The sequence below is a fragment of the Rhincodon typus genome, chromosome 15, assembly GCF_021869965.1.
Source record: "Rhincodon typus isolate 14 chromosome 15, sRhiTyp1.1, whole genome shotgun sequence".
Lineage (NCBI taxonomy): Eukaryota > Metazoa > Chordata > Chondrichthyes > Orectolobiformes > Rhincodontidae > Rhincodon > Rhincodon typus.
In genome coordinates this window covers 20,630,214-20,649,608 of record NC_063346.1, presented here as the reverse complement: position 1 = coordinate 20,649,608, position 19,395 = coordinate 20,630,214, and the positions used below count along the sequence as shown (strand labels likewise).

Here is a 19,395-nt window from a genome sequence, read left to right as displayed (position 1 = left end):
GGGGAGAGGGAGAGGGAGTTGGTGGTTCGCGACTGGAAGGTGTTGTCGTTTGTTGCGAACAGAGCGCAGGTGTTCTACAAAGCGGTCTCTGAGCCTCCACTTGGTCTCACCGATGTAGAGGAGGCCACATCGGGAGCAGCGGATACAATAGACCACATTAGCAGATGTGCAGGTGAGCCTCTGTCTAATATGGAAGATTTGTTTGGTGCCTTGGATGGAGGTGTAGCGGGAGGTGTAGCAGCAGGTGTAGCACTTCCTGCGGTTGCAGAGAAAGGTGCCAGGGGTGGTGGGGCCAGTGTGGAGTGGACAAGGGAGTCATGGGGAGAGCGGCCCCAAGGAAGGCAGTAAGGGGTGGGGCAGGAAATATATCCTTGGTTGTGGGGTCAGATTGCAGGTGGCGGAAGTGGCGGAGAATGATACGTTGAATCCGGAGGTTAGTGGGGTGATACGTGAGGACAAGGGGGATTCTGTCTTTGTTTTTGTTGCGGGAAGAGGGTGTGAGGGCAGAGGTGCAGGAAACGCAAGAGATGCGGCTGAGAGCAGTTTTGACCACTGAAGGGGGGACGTTGCACTCTTTTTGAAATAAGAGGACATCTGGGATGTTCGGGAGTGGAATGCCCCATCTTGGGAGCAGATGCGGCGGAGGTGGAGGAATTGGGAGTAGGGAATCGCATTCTTGCAGGAAGGTGGGTGAGAGGAGGTGTAGTCTAGGTAGCTGTGGGAGTCAGTGGGCTTGAAATAGATATCAGTTTCGCGGCGATCACCAGAGCTGGAGACAGAGAGGTCCAAGAAGGAGAGAGGTATTCTCTTTAGTTTGTTTACAAATTCCATTGCATTGCAACTGATTCCAACCCACTTTTCAGCCATAGTCTCTGGCTAAACCAAACACTTCATACCAGATATCCTTTTTGATCTGGAGTTGAGCCTCCGATCCCATTTAATCTCCCATGTTTGCTTCCTACTCCACTACCTGTAATGCCTTCCCTTCTGTCTGAACCATCAGGTGCTGAAACTGCCATTTGTAAATTATGGTTTTTTTTTTATCTCTGCACTATTGGAGTGTTTTCCAGATTGACCTTTGATCCTCCAGGGCCAGTAAATTTATAGCTCGTCCATATCCTTGGACTAACCCAGTGCTAACCTTGCACTGTACCAAGTCTTACTGAACCAAAATTGCTTTTCTTGCTGATCTATGTTAGCTTCTGACCCTTCATTGCCTCCATTTTAAAAAAAAATCTAGTATCTAAATCGCTTTGTCAGTAGTGTGATGAGGCATCTCCATGTAATGAAAAGTGTAATTGATTTATAAAGTGTACATAAGCTTTTTTTCATCAACTTTGCATATAGTAGGTGTATGGTGGAAAACGTTTGAGGGAAATACTGTATTAGTAACATGACTAGACTAGCAGCCCCTCTGTAAATACTGCAAAGGCACCTGGTCAGTTTAATAAATGTGGAGTATAAAGTTAGTCTCTGTAATCACTATAGTACTACCATCAAATATTATAAAAATCTATCTGGTACTAATGCTCTTTAGAAAAGAAATCTGCTGTCCTTACCTGGTCTGACCTGTGTGTGACTTCAGACCCGCAGCAGCTTGATTGACTTTTGTATACCGTCTAAAATGGTCCAGCAAGTCACGCAATGCTGGCTTTGCAAACGACACCCACATTCCACGAAATAATGGAAGGAAAGAAACTAATAGAAAATGTTAGAATATTGAAGATGTTCAATATTTTAGATACTTGTAATGTTTTAATGTTCAACAGTTCTGAAGATACATAAATGCATCTGCCAGCCTGTTGCACGAAAGAATTAACAATCCTAAATGAATGAAGTAGTTTCGGATGTACAACAATTAATTGCTTTTCTGTTTAGGAAGCATTAGGAGATGTTGTATATTGTGGATTGCCAGAGATAGGCACGAAGTTGAACCAATTGGGTGAGTATTGACTTTGTTCCATTGTTTTGAATATATTAACTAATTTTTTTATTTGGGAAATCTAACATAATTGAGTAAGATGGATGTAATGCAGGACATTGCCTGTAATAAGCAGGAACTCGAGGCCAGTCATTCTTGACCTCTCTCTTGCATCTCCCAATGTCTTGACTGCAAAGCGACATTGATAGAAGCTAGAAAACATTAACAATAAAAACAGAAATTGCTGTAAAAGCTCTGCAGATCTGGCACCTCTCTGGAGAGAAATCAGAATTAACATTTTGGGTCACGTGACCCTTCCTCAGAACTCAGGAAAACTTTGTTAGTCTTTTCTTCTTGGCCTGCTGTGACAGGTTTGAAAGTGCAATTAAAGATAAGGCATGAGTAATTGAGAATGAATGGATATGTGGAGCTAATATTAAGCGAGAGCTTCTGCAGGCTAGACCATCCACCATGTGCAGTCAATCAACAAATGGAGTTCTCTAAATGCATTGTCAAATATAATCTGAACTTCCTTGAAACAATTACCTATATTGAAGTAAATTGTTCAATGCTGGAAGTTAGTGATATACTGTTTTACTTCATTATTAACAGCAGAGAAAATGAGGGTTTATAAACCTTCATTTTAAATGAGGTTCATACAATTCTTGTTTACACTCATTACACACCCTTTGTTGAATGAAGGCTGTACCATAGTTTTTCATATTGTAAAACATAAACAGACAAGTAAAGCCAACATGAGAAAAGCAACTTAAACTCTGTCTTGTTGTGGCAGCCTTGTACTATTTCCATTCACCTGTCGACCATTTCCATGGCATAAATGAAATATGCTTTTGGCTTGATACAAAGATACAATTGTTGTTTAAATCTTTTCAAAATTAAATGTTAACACTGTACAAAGTGTATTGTATGGCACTTTCTTTGTATTAAACTTTCTTTCCACAGATGAATTTGGTGCTCTGGAAAGTGTGAAAGCTGCTAGTGAATTGTATTCACCCCTGACTGGAGAAGTAACTGATATAAATAAGGCTCTTGCTGACAATCCAGGACTAGTCAATAAATCTTGCTACGGAGAAGGTATGTGAATAATTTTAGAAACCTGATGCTTTAAACATTTCCGAACACTGAAACCTACTTTCCGTGATTTCCTTTTTAAGCTGGATCTTATGATTTTTGGGGGGGAAATGGTGACTGGAAACAAGGATCTACTTGTTGATAATAACTTAAAACTGGTAACCAGGAAAGCAACTTCTGTTGTAATTAACATCATTACGGATTGATTGATTTCAACTATGTAATTATTCAATGATGTTTAAATTATACTTGATCTATTTTGACCACAAACATAAATAATCATGCATGGAGGTGGCTTTGTGTTACAATGCAGTTTCCATTCTCTGTGCTCCAGTTATCTGCCAGAATTTTTAGAGGACAAAGTTTCACATTTGACATTGCTTCACTGGTGTAATATCACAGCTCTACTGACACTTTGCAGTGTTCCTCTACTTCCTCACATTCTTGACCGTAAGGTGTTGTCATAATTAGATGTGCAAAGTTAATATTTGAAGACTCTTAAGTTGCTGCCACTTTCCATTGACCAGCAGAAAAGTTTCTCCTAACATGGTGGATAATGAACGTTTCACTTGATTCCAAATAAGTGGGAAGAAAGTCAACGAAACTTTGATGTACAGATTTGCTCTTGTCATTGTGTTGTTGACTAATGAATGTGCCACCATTTCCTATGTTGATCTCCAGATCTTTAGACCTTTACGATCAACATGCCTGTTTTTGTTATCATTTAATTAGATGACCATTTGCCTGCACCATTCCATTAGTTATGGGGCCATAAACATGGCTGTTCCTGTGTATTGAATTCATTTGCAAGGAACTGGACTGCTTCATAATGACATAAAGCATCACGTTTTCAAGCCCTGGTGTCCTCACCTTTCCAAGTTAAATCCTTCATGTTCCTCCCCAAAATAATCCTGAAGTGCAGCACTAGCTATTGACTCACATTCTTCACTTAGGAACGTCACAAGGGGGAAAAGTGTTGAGTTAGGCCATCCTCCATTCTTCTGTTTTCACTCTGATCATCTTGTTAAGCTAATTCTTGAAGCCCACCACCTTTGATTCTCTCTGAGCCATATTTCTGAGACCCCACCCTGCAAAATAAGGTTCTTTCCTTCCATTCTCTCCCAGTATCGCATTATCTAAGACCCTCACTTTTCTTTTGAATATTGGAATACATTTGTCACTTTTGAATTATCTTGTGAATACCTGTTTAGACTTTCCAGTTTAATTCTGTCTCCAGCCATCACACTGAGCTTGTGCTGCTCAAACAATACCTCGTTTGGATATGACTTGTCGCCATCTTCTCATCCTCCTGGATTTTTCCTTGCTGCCTTTGGGATTATCAATCAGTTTAGCCCTCTCTGCAGTTCACTTGTAATATGTTGTTTTCACAAGGTTCTATTTATAGTTTGCAAGTGACAGGGATAATTTTCTGAAATCCTCAACGGTGGTGCTGAGGCTTAATGCTTAAAGATTGGCAGGTAGCCCATGCCTAATATTTCACATTATAGATGACCAATGTACAAGCTCCCTTCACCATAGTGCAAGCAACAGCTATTGGCCACTGCTGTTTGCCTGGTTGTCTCTTTTTTTTGTGTACTTTCTGGTTCCAGCCTTGATCCTTTTATCTACCATTTATGTTTTCTATATGCAAAGCGCAAGATCAACATTGCACATGTAGGATGTTGACTGTTGTTCACTTTGCTGCTGCCTTGTTGAATAACAAACCTGTAGCTTTGCCCAGTTTACCAACTCAAGATTCAATGCTGCACAATCTGGAATTGCCTTTAGCTTAATAATAACTTCCACTGGTAGCTACATACTTACAGCTTGCTGTCACTAACGTTCTTTACAATCACAATTGTAAAACCTTGACATTTTACTCAATCTATAATTGATTAGGGATGGGCAATAAATGCTGCCGAACCAGCGACGATCTCATCCGGTGAATGAATAAAGAAAAACAAAATTGATTTTGGAAACCCAGTGGTTTGATGTTCAACACAGTGGTTTCCTCTAGTGGCTATTCCTGTGTAGTTCCCTGTTCTCCCTATAGAAGCCTCTTTTTCTGCCATTATGTCCCTGCTGTCCATAGCTCTCTCCCCTTCCTCTTGTTTGATGACCCTTGGCTCAAGTCTTCCAATACAGGGAGAAGTTTTCAGCTAAACTTGTGTCGTTGGTGCAACTGGAGACCCTGAGGAGGTCCCCACATAAGCACATCCGCACTACTTCAGTTTAAACTTCCATTGCCAGTTTGACCCTACCCAAACTACTCCATCATCGCAATGTCATTGGGATCAGGTGACCCAAATTACTCAGGCTTGGGCTGTTCACCCAATGCTTACGCTGGTTTTGACACCAATTTACTTGGAGCTTTTCAAAGCAGCTTTAGTGAGTCAGCTGCAGAATCAAAGCATTCCAACCCCCTGCATAATGAACACTCACACCAGGGATAGGGCCCACTCCTCATGGCATCCCTTCTCCTGTCTCACCTTCTGCAATCCCAGACTCCTGTCCAGTTGATAGTCAGAAGAGTCAGTATTGTTGTGGATGAGGGAGGTAATCCCACATTTTGTGGTGGGGGTTCTGAGAACTGCTGGTACAATGAAGAACACTGCTGAGGGAGGGTGAGGGATGATGTGGAGCACTAAACCGAGAAATGCCTGCCCCAGGAAATTAATTATAAGCTTGCATTCTTGAAAATATTTTCTACTACAAAATGATTGGAAATAGCACAACTAACACAAGCTTTTAGATATTCAAATTCTTTCTTACCAGAATATGATAAAAAAAAATGGGCATGTCTCATTTTTCCCTGACAATGGTTCTCTATGTGGGGACAGCTTTTTTTTTTCTACTCTGTTTTTCTGAAGATGCTGGGCTTTTATATCTGAGCCAGGAATGCAGATCACAGTCATTGCAATGGCAGTGCATGAGATGGGGGCTGCTTCAGGAAAGATTCCAGCATTTGCATTTCCAACTGTTGTCAGCATTCTTTCTTGTTTACAGATATCAAGATGTAAGTGAGATATTTTCCTGATAGTTGATGATCTAGGAATTATTAAGTGATGCTAATAAAACTTCAAATGTGAATAGGAAACAGTAAAACCTACAATCCTGTAGTTTAAGACAGCTATTGGTAATGGGAAAATTGATTTCTGTAGCTTTTTCCCTCTCCCTTGTATTTTTCCCCAAACGGATTACCTCGGGTTGTTTCTGAAAAATGGTGTAGCCATGCAGTTTTATAAATGTTTATTTTAATAGGTGAAAGTCTTTCAGGTAACTTTCATATTTTGTCCATTTTTTTCCTGTAAGAAACGTGTGTGTTCTTTCCCTGAATTAAGTCACGATTGGCTTTTTGAAAACAAATAGAAAAAAACTTATTTGGTTTTTGGATGGACCTGAAATTCATCTAATATACAGTTTTAAAAACTTCTTCCAAAAACTTCCCAAGCAACCTTGAACATAGTTCTCAAGTAACTTAGGAATTAAAATATCTGAATATCAGGAATATTTTGAACTTCATTTTTTACACAGTGCAAAAAGAAACTTGTATTACACTTTTCATGTAGTGACCTGGTGATTTATTTTTTCTTAACAGGTTGGCTTATTAAAATGACAATTGATAATCCTGCTGAAATTGATGAGTTGATGGATGAAGAGGGCTATGAGAAATTCCTAAAGTCCATTGAAGACTAAGTCATTCTTCATTCTTAGCAATGAAAACAAATGCTCGTCTTTTCCTGTGTATTTTAGCAATGAAGGTGGTGGGTTGTGTACCAAGACTCCTGGCTTGAGAAACAACAGTAATTTATAAGGAGTGCAGTTCCATGTGATCCTCTTAAAGTAGTCATAATGGAAATAGTTGGTTTTATAGTATCTCAGCAATTGAAAGATGAGCAATATATTGGCCATAAATTTAACCAATCAACCGTAGATTGTAATTAACTTCAAATTTTTATTTGATACAATGGAACTAGTCAATAATGTATAAAGCTGGTCATATGGCACTGAAATCATGACAAGGTCTTTTTGTGACCAAGTATATTACAGCTATGTTGTGAATTTTGTTTGTTTTTTATTTTCAGGTTATTTTGTTTTCTTGAAAGCCATGACGTTCACTTTTTAAATGGCTTCAATTGTAGCTATTTTTCTACAGATTAATCCAGAATTTAATGGGGGTGGTTAATTGGTAATAAAACTCATATAACTGGAAAACCCCACAGCTGTTGTATTTTGTTGTTCTACCTCCATTGTACAGTGAATACGAAGTCTGTACTTGTTCATTTTATCATGGTAAATGTTCTTGTTTCATTCAGTTTTTACAATGTACTTCATACTTGTAAAGCACCCGTTTGAACATCTGTCATTCTGAGATTGCAAGTGATTGTAGCGAATAATAGAAGCAACACAATAATATTCAGGGGCAATTATTATATGTACATCGGTCTTTATTGTGATTTGTACATTTCCACCACATTTCCATATTTCTATTTAGGATTTATGCTTCTCATTTAAGGTGCCAAATAAGTTGTTTTTGCTGCAGGATTTATTCCAGCATGAAGGATAGGACTACTCATTGCAAAGATGATTTTGTAGACCAAGTACAGTTGGCCATAATCTATCTTGGCATTAATAATAGTTTGAATTTTATTTGGGGGGTGTGGTGGAAGGATGTGGGTATGCACAAATAGGTCATAATTTAAAAGTAATTTCCACTAGAATTTTTTTTCTAGGCATGTAGACAATTTCTGAAACAAGAGTCCAAGCAGAGAGAAATTCAGTAGGGTTAGGGTATGCCAGCTGCCTAATATTTTGTGTGAGTTGCATTAATTTCTAGTGACAGCTGTCCAGGGGTACCGCGAACGAAAAGTGTGTGAGAGCAATGATAACATGTTTGGTTAATAAAAAACATATTTGCAAAGAGGCAAAGCATTTCTGTTTGAAATGGAAATTGTATATTCTAAACTGCACGTCCATCTACATACTGAATTGTTGCTTTTTAACTCAACTTTTTGGACCAAATACTGATTACAATACGTAGAAACTGAATGTATTGTAAGATTATCAATGTTCCCTTCAGCAGAGGGATCTTAAAGAATTTACACAACATTCTCAAATCTGTAACCCCTATTGCTTGTCAGATAAAGTTCTTAAGATAATTTATTAATTAGATTGATACCGAGTAAACCCTCTAAATTAAAATGATACATCTGCAGATTGTCCAGTAAAGTTTTGGGTTATTTCTAGAAAACTTACAAGTCTTCAAGAAAATGTTTCCATTAATTTTTCATGGAGTGTAGAAGTGTTAAGCTGTGTGTAACCCCTAAACAGTCATGTAGAAATACCACACTAATAAAACTGATAGAAGGAAATGCCTTTGTTCTAATCTTTACATGTGAAAGAATAAAAGATTAGGCTATTCAAAGAGATCAAGGCTGACCAACATCTCCATTTACAACCAAAAGACCGAAAGAACTGTGGATGATGGAAATCAGAAACAAAAACAGAAATTGTTACAAAAACTCAGCAGGCCTGACAGCACCTGTGGAGAGAAATCAGAGTTTTTGGGTCCAGTGACCACTACATTTACCTTCCTTTGTTCCAAGCCAGAGATCACATGACACCAGGTTATAGTCGAACAGGTTTATTTGAAATCATAAGCTTTCATAGCGTTGCTCCTTTGTCAGCTGCACTTCACCTGAGGCAGGAGCAGAACTTCAAAAGCTTGTGATTTCAAATAAACTTATTTGATGATAAACTGGTGTCATGTGACCTCTGGCTTTGTCTACCCAGTCCATCACTTCACTAGCACCTCCACATCATTCCTTTGTTCCATAATCCCTTTGATACTCAACCTAACAAATCTATCAATTTCAGCCTTCAAAGTTTCTGAATCTATTGCCATTTGGAAGAGAAAGTTCTAAATTTCTGTTACCATAACAATTTACAATCTGATTTCACACTTAAATGGCCTGGCCTTTTGATTATAAAAAGCTTTCTTGATCTGGTTTCCCCACCAAAGAAAATGATTTTCTGCATCTACCTATCAGATCCCATTATCATTTTAAATCTCTTGAATATAGTAGACCTTATCCATTTAACCTCAAAGGGATACAAGCTGAAGAATCGCCTCCATGTTCATTTCCTGAGGTTTGGTGCCTGGAAATGAATGGAGTAATCCTGAATAGGATTTGACCAAAGTTCTGCACTTGAGGGAGTGAATGCCTTTGGTATCAAGACATTGTTTGGTCTGAGTGGGAGTATTTATTTTTAAAACATTCTGGTAAAAAGAAGTCAATGGGAATTGGAGAGAATGTTCCACTGATTTGAATCATACCTAGTACAAAAGAAGATAGTTGTGGTTATTGAAGGAAATCATCTCAGACCAAGAACATCGCTACAAGAGTTTCTCAGGGTAGTGTCTTAGGTCCAACCATCTTCAACAGTCTCATTACTGACCTTTCCTCCCATCATCAAGTCAAAAGTGCAATTTTTGCTGAGGAGTGCATAATGTTCAATTCCATGTTTGTTACTCGAACAATGAGGCAGTCTGTCTGTATGGAGCAAGACCTGGACTGCATTGCAGCATAGGCTGGTAAATGGCAAGTAACATTTGTGCCACACAGTTTAAATGATTACCTTTTCCAAAAAGAGAGAAGCTAACTATTTCCCCTTGATACTCAATTCCATTATTTTTTTGACGACCCAAAGCCTGTTCACCATCTAAGAGCCAAAGTCGGGATGGTACAGAAACAAAGTTGCTGGAAAAGCTCAGCAGGTCTGGCAGCATCTGTGAAGGGAAAAAACAGAGTTAACGTTTTGGGTCCGGTGACCCTTCCTCAGAACTGATGGTGGCTGGGAAAATGTCAGTTTATTTGCAGAAAAAAGGGAGTGGGATGGGATAGGGAGTAAACGATAGAATAGAGCCTAAAGAGAGTGAAGAGTAGTTGGACAGACAAAGAGTTGATAATGATCAGGCTGGGAGGGTGAATAGTTGTTAAGGGGGAATATTAGTGACTAACAACAGGTGGTGTGTGGGATAGGGGCTTGGGACGTGGGAGAATTTAGGCCCTAACATTATTGAATTCGATATTGAGTCCAGAGGGCTGCAGGGTCCTCAAGCGGAAAATGAGGTGTTGTTTTTCCAGCTTGCATTGAACTTCGCTGGAACACTGCAGCAAGCCAGAGACAGAGATGTTGGCCAGAGAACAGGGTGGTGCGTTGAAGTGGCAGGCAACAGGTAGTTCAGGGTCTTTTTTGCGATCAGAACACAGATGTTGAGCAAAGCGATCACCCAGGTTATACTTTGTTTCCCCAGTGTAGAGGAGACCACATTGTGTGCAGCGAATGCTGTAGACTAGATTCTAGGAAATGCAGGTAAAGCGTTGCTTCACCTGGAAGGTATGTTTGGGCCCTTGGATACTGGGGAGGGAGGAGGTAAATGGGCAGGTGTTGCACCTTTGCCGGTTACAGGGGAAGGTGCCGTAGGGCTGTGGGGAGGTGTTGGGGGTGAAGGAAGTGTGGACCAGGGTGTTCTGGAGGGAACGGTCCCTGCGGAAGGCGGACATGGGAGGGGAGGGGAATATGTGTCCGGTGGTGGCGTCTTGCTGGAGGTAGCGGAAATGGCATCTGATGATCTTCTGGATGTGGATGCTGGTGGGATGGTAGGTGAGGATAAGGGGAATCCTATCGCTGTTGCAGGAGGGAAGAGAAGAGGTGAGGGCGGAAGTGCGGAGATGGGTCGGATGTGGTTGAGGGCCCTGTCGACAATGGAGCTGGGGAATCCATCGTTGAGGAAGAAGGTAGACATTTTGGAGGCTCCCTTGTCAAAATTGGCCTCATCTGAGCATATATGATGAAGACAGAGGAACTGAGAGAATGGGATGGAGTCTTTACAGGAAACAGGGTGTATAGTCCAGGTAGCTGTGGGAGTCAGTGGGTTTGTAGTGGATATTAGTGGCCAGTCTATCCCCAGAAATGGAAACCGAAGTGTCAAGAAAGGGAAGGGAGGAGTCCGAGATAGACCAGGCGAAAATGAGGGCACGGTGGAAATTGGAGGCGAAATTGATGAAGTTTTTCAATGGATTACTCTCAAACAACTCTGAAGAAGCTCAACATTATCCAGGATATGTTTGATTAATGCCAAATCCACTACCTTAAACGTTCACTCTTCCACCACTGAAGCTTAGTAGTAGTAGCAGTATTCACCACCTTTAAGGTGGACTGCAGCAATTCACCGAGGCTCCTTACATAGCAATAGAGGACTTAGGGGCAAGAGTAGGCAATTAGGCCCTTTCAGCCGGCTGCACTATTTTATAGGATGATGTCTGATCTAGTTGTGGTCTTGGCTGCATTTTCCTTTTTGCTCCATGACCTTTGAATCACTTGTCTATTAAAAATTTGTCTAACCTGATTAAAATTGAAGACTCGGCCTCCTTTATTTCTGGGGGAAAGAATTTCACCCTTTAATGACCTCGGAAAGAGAAAAAAATACTCTGTCTTTGAGAGAAACCTCTTATTCTTAATTTTCTCCTCTAGTTTAAGTCTCTCCCACAAGAGGCAGCATCCTCTGGGAATTCATCCTGTCCAGTCCCCTCAAGATCTTCCATGTTTCAATAAATTTACCTTTCATTCTTCTACTCTCCAATGAGTGTAGGCCTAATGGTTCAGCAAATTGAGCCATAAACAATCAGTCCCTTTATCCAAGTTATTGATTCCTTCAACAGCACCCTCCCAAACCTGCAACATCTACTGTCTGGAAGTACAATAGCAGCAGATGGAAGTCCCTTTGTAGTCATACACTATCCTGACTTGGCAGTATATCGCAGTTCAGTCAGTGTCATTTGACCAAAATCCTGGAACTACCTCTTCAAAGGCTTCACAGTTGTACTGACCAATGCAGCACGAGAGAAATTAGGCAAGGGCAATGGATACTGATCTTGTCAAAACGCATTGCCGTCTACGGAACTTCTTTATTTGAAAAACCTTTCGAATTACAGCCTGTTTAAAATAAAGATCAAAATTTATAGCCCTTATGATTCCTTTTTGTACCTATGGACTTACTTTGACTGATATTCATTATTCTGTTACCAAGACAAGTACCTCACTTTTCCCCCTGAAATAATGTGATGCTGTCCTAATCCTTGACTACATCTGAATCATAGAGTATTGACTTTTTTAAATTCCCTAATTGTAAAACTTTTCATTTTTGCTGTGTGAAGAAAGAAAAATAATCTTAAAGTGTCACGATATTTTAAAATTTATCATAGGTTTTGCTGGTGGTTGAAGAAATTTGTTGATATTTAGTTATCCCATCTCCCTTGAAATTCAGCTGAGTTCCAGTCGACTGGAAATTTTCATGTGGATACCGTAAGAAAACTAATTAACTCTGATTTGTTAAAGAACACCATAGTCCATTTGAGGTCTGTCCAGCAGATGGCACCCTCCAAGTGTAAATCATGATAACTACAAATGCAGATCCATATGTCCAAACTGTTTGGAAATACTGAAAATTAAATAAAAATACAAATGATATCAATATAAAACTGATCTGTGGACAGAAATTGAGAAAATAACAGCATTAATTTTGAACAATGTCATGTTACGTCTGTACAAGACATTAGTAAGGCTACATTTTGAGTGCTGTGTATAGTTCTGATCGTCCTGCTGTAGGAAGGATGTTATTTGACTGGAAAGGGTGCAAAAAAGATTTACAAAGATGCTACCAAGACTGGAGGGTTTGAGTAATAAGAAGTGCTGGATAGGCTGGGACTTCTTTCCCTGGAGTGTAGGAGGCTGAGAGATGACCTTATAGAATTTTATAAAATCATGAGAGGCATAGATAAGGTAAATAGCCAAGGTCTTTTCTCTAGGATAAGGGAGTCCAAAACTAGATGGCATAGGTTTAAGCTGAGAGGGGAAAGATTTGAAAACAACCTGAGGGGCAAATTTTTCACACAGAAGGTGGTGCGTGTACGGAACAAGCTGCCAGAGGAAATGGTAGAGTCGAGTACAGTTACAACATTTAAAAGACATTTGGAGAGATATGTGGAGAGGAAAGGTTTAGAGGGATATGGGCCAAATGCAGGCAAATGGGACTAGTTCTGTTTAGGAAAAATGGTTGGCATGGACGAGTTGGGCTGAAGGGTCTGTTTCCATGCTGTATGACTTTAATTGAGGCTGTCAGAGTTTTGAATCTTCCAGAATTTTCAAATTGTTGATTTCATAAAGCAAGATAAGTCAGGGACCTCATTATAATGACATCACATAGCACTTCAAAGTTTGCTAAAATGTTTTTCAGGTTTAGAAAAAAACAGCACAGAAGAAAGCCATTGTGGCTCTTTGAAAGAGACATCCAATACGTCTGACTCTGCTCCTTCTGCAATAACCCTGCAGATTTTCCTTTTCAACTGATGCCCATCTGAAAATTACTGCTGAATATACGGTCTGGCATGCTTTCACATCGCACCTGAAATCACAAGTTGCACAAACTTTCTCATTTCCCTTATTGTTCTTCTGCCAATTACGTGAAAACCTATAGTTTTTCAGGTTACTGATGCTCCTGCTTTTTGCTGAATGACTGTCAAAGCTCCAAATAATTTGTCTAATGACTATTTTGTGCCCCCCACAATCTTTGCTGCTTTAAAGAAAATAATCCAGTTTTGCTAATCTCTCTGATAACTGAAATTCACTCCCTTTAGTATCATGCTACTACATCTCTTATGCAGCTTCCATGTCCTTACTCTGGTACCCAGAACTTGGCACAGCATTCAAGTTGATGACTAACCAATGAGTGATGGACGTTTCCTTAACTTCCTTATAAAACATTAGTTGATAGGCATGAAATTGGGTGCCTTTGTTAAGGCATGACAGGTATTGTTTGAGAACCAAAATTGTGTTCAATACGTGGCAAGCCCTCCTTCCACAACTTGTGTCAGTTGGCATACTGCCAAAGGACAAACAATGAGGTGTCTTTTCCCCATGAACGAAGCAGGGCTGTATTCCATTCTCTATTAATGAAGCCCCAGATTTCGCCTTTTGTAATGGACCAGAGCAAATCCCCTTCAAATATAACAAGAAAATAGCCCAGATCCTAACATTTATCTTATTTAAAAGCAAGTATAATGTGCCGTGTTCCAGATGTAATTCAATTAGATACAGTACTCGGCTTTAAGCAAAACACGCTTTATTCTAATAGTTAAATTACAAAGAAAAGAAAGAAGAACTGGAATAACTTAACTCTATTGGTTAACTAAACAAAACTGAAAGAATTGAGGATGCTGTAAATCAGGAACAAAAACAGAAGTTGCTGGAAAGCTCAGCAGGTCTGGCAGCATCTGTGAAGAAATAAACAGAGTTAACGTTTCGGGTCCGGTGACTCTATTGGATAACTGATCAGAATAAGAGATTATTCAACTACTAAACAGCAGCTGTTCCAACAAAAGTAACATCCCATTAACACACCCTTGGCAAAGGCAAATTCAATAAAACAGATTGTCTCACATATGCCTCGGGCAGCAAGAAGAGAACCCAAGCTTTTAGCTGAAACAGAGAGAAAGAGATAGTTTCCACAGCTAGTTTCAAAACCTCAGTAACTACTGAAAGTTAAACTAAAACCTGGTTCTGTGGGAGCCTGACTCCACCCATTAATGCTGCTTCTATTGTTCCAGCCTTTTGAAAATAAAACCCTAAGACCTCACAAGCTGTTTTCTTTATTGGCTAGGTATAGACCGCTTCATACCTCTGTCTCAACCTCTCTTCATAAAACAAATCAAGACAAAATACACTTCTTAAAACCATAATATTGCCACACTTTCAACAGTCTTATTAACTGGTTCTGTCACCTTTAAACATTTGTCAATGCCAGCACCCCAGGTCATACAATCCTGGGAGAAACCATAACATTTTACAAAAGATATAAAGATATCATAAATATGAAAAGATATATCCCAGTGATCAATCCTCACACAAGATTTCACTTTGTAAGACATTTTTTGTAACAAACTTAACATCAACATCAACCAAACATTACTTAACAGTAACCAGTTCTGAGGAAGGGTCACCGGACCCGAAACGTTAACTCTGTTTTTTTCTTCACAGATGCTGCCAGACCTGCTGAGCTTTTCCAGCAACTTTGTTTTTGTTCCTAATTTACAGCAACTGCAGTTCTTTTGGTTTTTATTACTTAACAGGCAACTAACTCTTAACTTAACTCTTAAGCACTCTTAACTGCTTAATACAACAGCAAACTCCATCCCATATTTATGCATTATATTGCACTTGAGTTTAAAGTCCAAATCTTCCTGGGAATAATAAGATTGCTTCTCCCTGCTGCATCAGTATGAATCTTCTTGTGTCCTTTTTAACTCTCCACTCCACTCTTTGAACATAGTCATATTATTTTTCAATGAGTTTTGCCTAAAGCTGAGTAGGGTATCTAATCGAATTACATCTGGAATATGGCACCTTACACTTGCCTTTAAATAAGATAAATGTTAGGATTTGGGCTATCTCCTTGTTATATTTGAAATTACCCTTGGTTAAGCTGTGGTCATTCAATCTTCACAGTCCTTGTTTCCTCGAACAAGCGTTTCATTCTACCAGCCTTCTGGGCGGAGGTTATATTGTGACAAAAGATGAACAATCAGGTGTTGTTTTTCTTCTACTTGCTTAAGAAGATCTTACTGTAAACATACTGGTTATTGGATTGGATTTGGTATTGCAGACGGAATGGTCCCATTGAAAAGCAGAAAGGGAAGAAAAGATTATTTTAGTGGTGGGATCATCTCGAAGGCAGTGGACCAATGTGCGGGATATGTGTGGTGGAAACTAAGACTGGAAAGCACTATGATTGCGATGAGAGAAAGAATAAATTAGTGAGAGGAGAAGTATTTGAAATGAGATAAACTCAATTAAGAACTTTTTCCACCACTGTAGATGGAATCCTTCCATAGTGGGAGGTCAGTTAACTCTAAATGGGCTGGTTTGCTTTAGGTCCCACAACTCATCCCCTCTCTCTCTCTTTCTTTCTAATCAGAGAACAGCCCTTTGTTCCTCTAGGACTATGGAGACTCTAGAGGGGAATCATTAGCTGAGTAAAAATAATATTTTGGAGGCTCTGGTGCCAAAGGCCACATCGTCAGAGAAGATAAAAGGTTTGAGTTATAAGGAGAGGCTGGATGGGTTGAGACTTTTTTCACTGGAGCGTAGGAGGTTGCAGGGTGAACTTATTGAGGTTTATAAAATCATAAGGGGTATTGATAAGACGAATGGCAGGTATCTTTTCCTAGGGTAGGGGATTTCAAAACAAGGGAGCATATTTTTAACGTGAGAGGAGTAGGATTTAAAAAAGGCAAGAGGAGCAATTTTTTTTACAGAGAGAGTGGCTGGTGTGTGGAATGAACTTCCAGAGGAAGAGAAGAATGTGGGTTTTTTTTATTCATTCACAGGATGAGGGTGTCACTGGCCAGGCAGCATTTACTGCCCATCCCTAATTGCCCAGAGGGCAGTTAAGAGTCAACCACATTGCTGTGGGTCTGGAGTCTCATGTAGGCCAGACCAGGTAGGGATGGCAGTTTCCTTCCCTAAAGGACATTAGTGAACCAGGTGGGTTTTTCCCGACAATTGACAATGGATTCACGGTCATCATTAGATTCTTAACTCCAGATATTTTATTGAATTCAAATTCCACCACCCGCCATGGCGGGATTCGAACCCGGGTCACCAGAACATTATCTGGGTCTCCAGATTAACAGTCCAGCAATAATACCACTAGGCCATTGCCTTCTACAACATTTAAAAGACACTTAGATAAGTACATGAATAAGAAACATTTATAGGGATATGGGCCAAGCACGAGTGGGTGGGACTTGTTTAGTTTGGAATTATAGTTGGCATGGACTGGTTGGACCAAAGGGTCTGTTTCCCTGTTGTATGATTCTATAAGATGATGAATGGCAAAAAGGAAATATAAATCTTGCTACATCTTGTTTTAAGATTCTCATCCTTGTTTTCAAATCCCTCAGTGTTGTCACCTCTTCCCATGCTTGAAAGCTGTAACCCCATAGCCCTCTTGAGATGTCTGGGCTCATCTAATCCTGGATTTTTGTGGATTTCCAATTATAATTTCTCCACCATTGATGGTTCTGCATTTAATTGTCTAGGCCTGAAGCTCTAGATTAACCTCTCCATTTCTCTTCTTTTCCAAACCACCCCTAAAGCCTACTTGTCTTTGACCAAACCTTTGGTCACCTGACCTAACATGTGGCTCAGTTTCATATTTTGTTTTATAATACTCCTGTAAAGCATTTTGGGAAGTTTCTACATGTTCTTGAGTTTTGGCCATCCAGCCAACTGGGTCAATTAGTTCTCTTGGGAATCTGAGTTGCTGTGGCAACACACATGTTAGCCTGAACGTATGCTGATGGCAAAGGTTTGAAATGACCAGGCATTTTTCCCAATCTTACTGACTGCCATCGGCGAATGTTAAAAGGATTTACATGTTAGTGCTCAGCCTGTTTGGGCTTGTTATGAATAAACCTTTTTTGAACAACAAATCCTGGAAAGGTCTCGAACTCACCATTCTAAGGCAAGGTCTCTAACCACTGTGCCATATGACCTCCTCACTTTTCTAGCTGTAAGTGTTGGGAAAGTGCACTGGTTATCAAGCCTCACAACTCCAGGGGTAATCAAAAAAGTTAATTATCTAAAAAAAAGGGCAAAAAGTCCCCGGTCTACGCATCCGTTGGAATCACGTTCACATAAAACGCTGACCAGGTTCTTGTACTTAATAAGAACTACAGTTCGTTAAAAATAAGTAAATGCTAATCACAAGTAAATAGCTATGAACTATTAAAATTGTAAACAAAAACCCAAAGAACAGCAGATGCTGGAAATCAGAAACAAAAACTGAATCGAAAAAGGGTCATTAGACCCAAAATATTAACTCTACTTTCTCTCCAAAGATGCTGCCAGGCCTGCTGAGATTTTCCTGCAATTTCTGTTTTAATTAAAACTTTAATCCGCTTTTACAAACCCTGACACGTACATGTAGAAAGATACAGATGACCAAAACAACATTGGTTTTATAGATGGAGGGAATAAAACTGGGAAAAACAATTGAATAGTACCAGTCCACCGATTATCTGAGGGGATCTTTTTACTGACAAGGACTTCCAATTCTTCAATCTCTGTTCTCCAGGCTCTTTCACTTCTTCGTAGGAAGCACAGAGAATTGGTACACTAACTACAAAATCTTTTATCTAGTGGTTAAAGACAATAGCTTACAGCAACTGGTGGGAGAGTAATCTGGCTTTCTTCAGCAGTCACACCACCAGCAGTAGAATCATAGAATCCGCACAGTGCAGAAAGAGGCCATTTGGCCCATTGAGTCTGCACTAACCCTCTGGGGAGCATCCCATCCAGACTCAGACCCAAACCCCCACCCAATCCCCATAACTCCACATTTCCCATGGCTAACCCATCTAGCCTGCACATTCCTAGACACTATGGGCAATTTAGCATGGTCAATCCACCTAAACTGCAAAGGCTTCTCACTGTATCATTCAAACACAAAACCCGTCTAGTTGCCCAAGAGCCAGAGAGTTATTGCCAGGCTGATGACTTTTAGTACCCATGGTTGGCAACAATTGTACAAACCAATCAGCTACTTGTTGCTGGCCAAATTCACTATCCATCCCTGATGCTCGGCCGTCTACAAACACCTTTCTGCTTCAATAAAACAGCAGTGTAAACACCACACACAATTTGTTTCAGTAACTTGTTTTTAAGAAGTGCAGCAATTCCTTCCACAGTCCTTTGGTTTAAAAAATAGTCCATTTTTCTATTTTAGGCCACAATCAAAATTATAGAAAATATAAAGTACAGTCCTTATAAAAAGGGATGGTGTCAGTGTGGATGTGTGTAGAAAGCCCCAGCCTGAGATAGAGAGATGTGGGCTGTTGGGTAGAGATTGAAAGTAGGATTGTGAAAGAAACGCCTTTTGGACAAGTTGTCTGGCGGAGGGAGCCGTAGAACTGGGTGAGGCGCAGGTTGATGAGGGAGGAGGACAGCGACGGGGCGCGCACACACACACACACAACGGGAGAGAGACGGGAAGGATCAGAGTGAGAGGCCCGGAGAAACACGGAGGATGGCGGCGGAGCGTCCGGGCGGCTCCGAGTCCACGGTGTGTGACCCACAACACTCCAACAAACTGCTCAAGAGCCTGAGCTCCTTTCGGAATGAGCCGCTGTTCTGTGACGCGGTGCTGGTGGTGGAGGGCCAGGAGATCCCGGTGCAGAAAAACCTGCTGGCGGCGGCCAGCCCGTACGTCAGGTCAGCTCGGGGCGGGGGGAGAGACACACACCGACACCCCCACACCG

At 40.4% G+C, this 19,395-nt stretch overlaps 2 protein-coding genes across 2 annotated transcripts in view; both read left to right on the top strand.

The window, feature by feature from the left end:
• LOC109916555 (glycine cleavage system H protein, mitochondrial) overlaps nt 1-8,385 on the top strand; it is a 22,077-nt gene extending 13,692 nt beyond the window's left edge. The window contains exons 3-5 of the mRNA XM_020516277.2: nt 1,879-1,942; nt 2,885-3,016; nt 6,612-8,385. Of these exons, the coding sequence (XP_020371866.2) occupies nt 1,879-1,942; nt 2,885-3,016; nt 6,612-6,709 (294 nt within the window). The 3' untranslated portion in view covers nt 6,710-8,385. The remainder of the gene's footprint in view (nt 1-1,878; nt 1,943-2,884; nt 3,017-6,611) is intronic.
• A 10,576-nt stretch (nt 8,386-18,961) lies between these two features.
• The window catches only part of gan (gigaxonin), a 97,427-nt gene continuing 96,993 nt past the window's right edge, over nt 18,962-19,395 (top strand). The window contains exon 1 of the mRNA XM_048605963.1: nt 18,962-19,348. Coding sequence (XP_048461920.1) covers nt 19,164-19,348 — 185 coding nt within the window. The 5' untranslated portion in view covers nt 18,962-19,163. The remainder of the gene's footprint in view (nt 19,349-19,395) is intronic.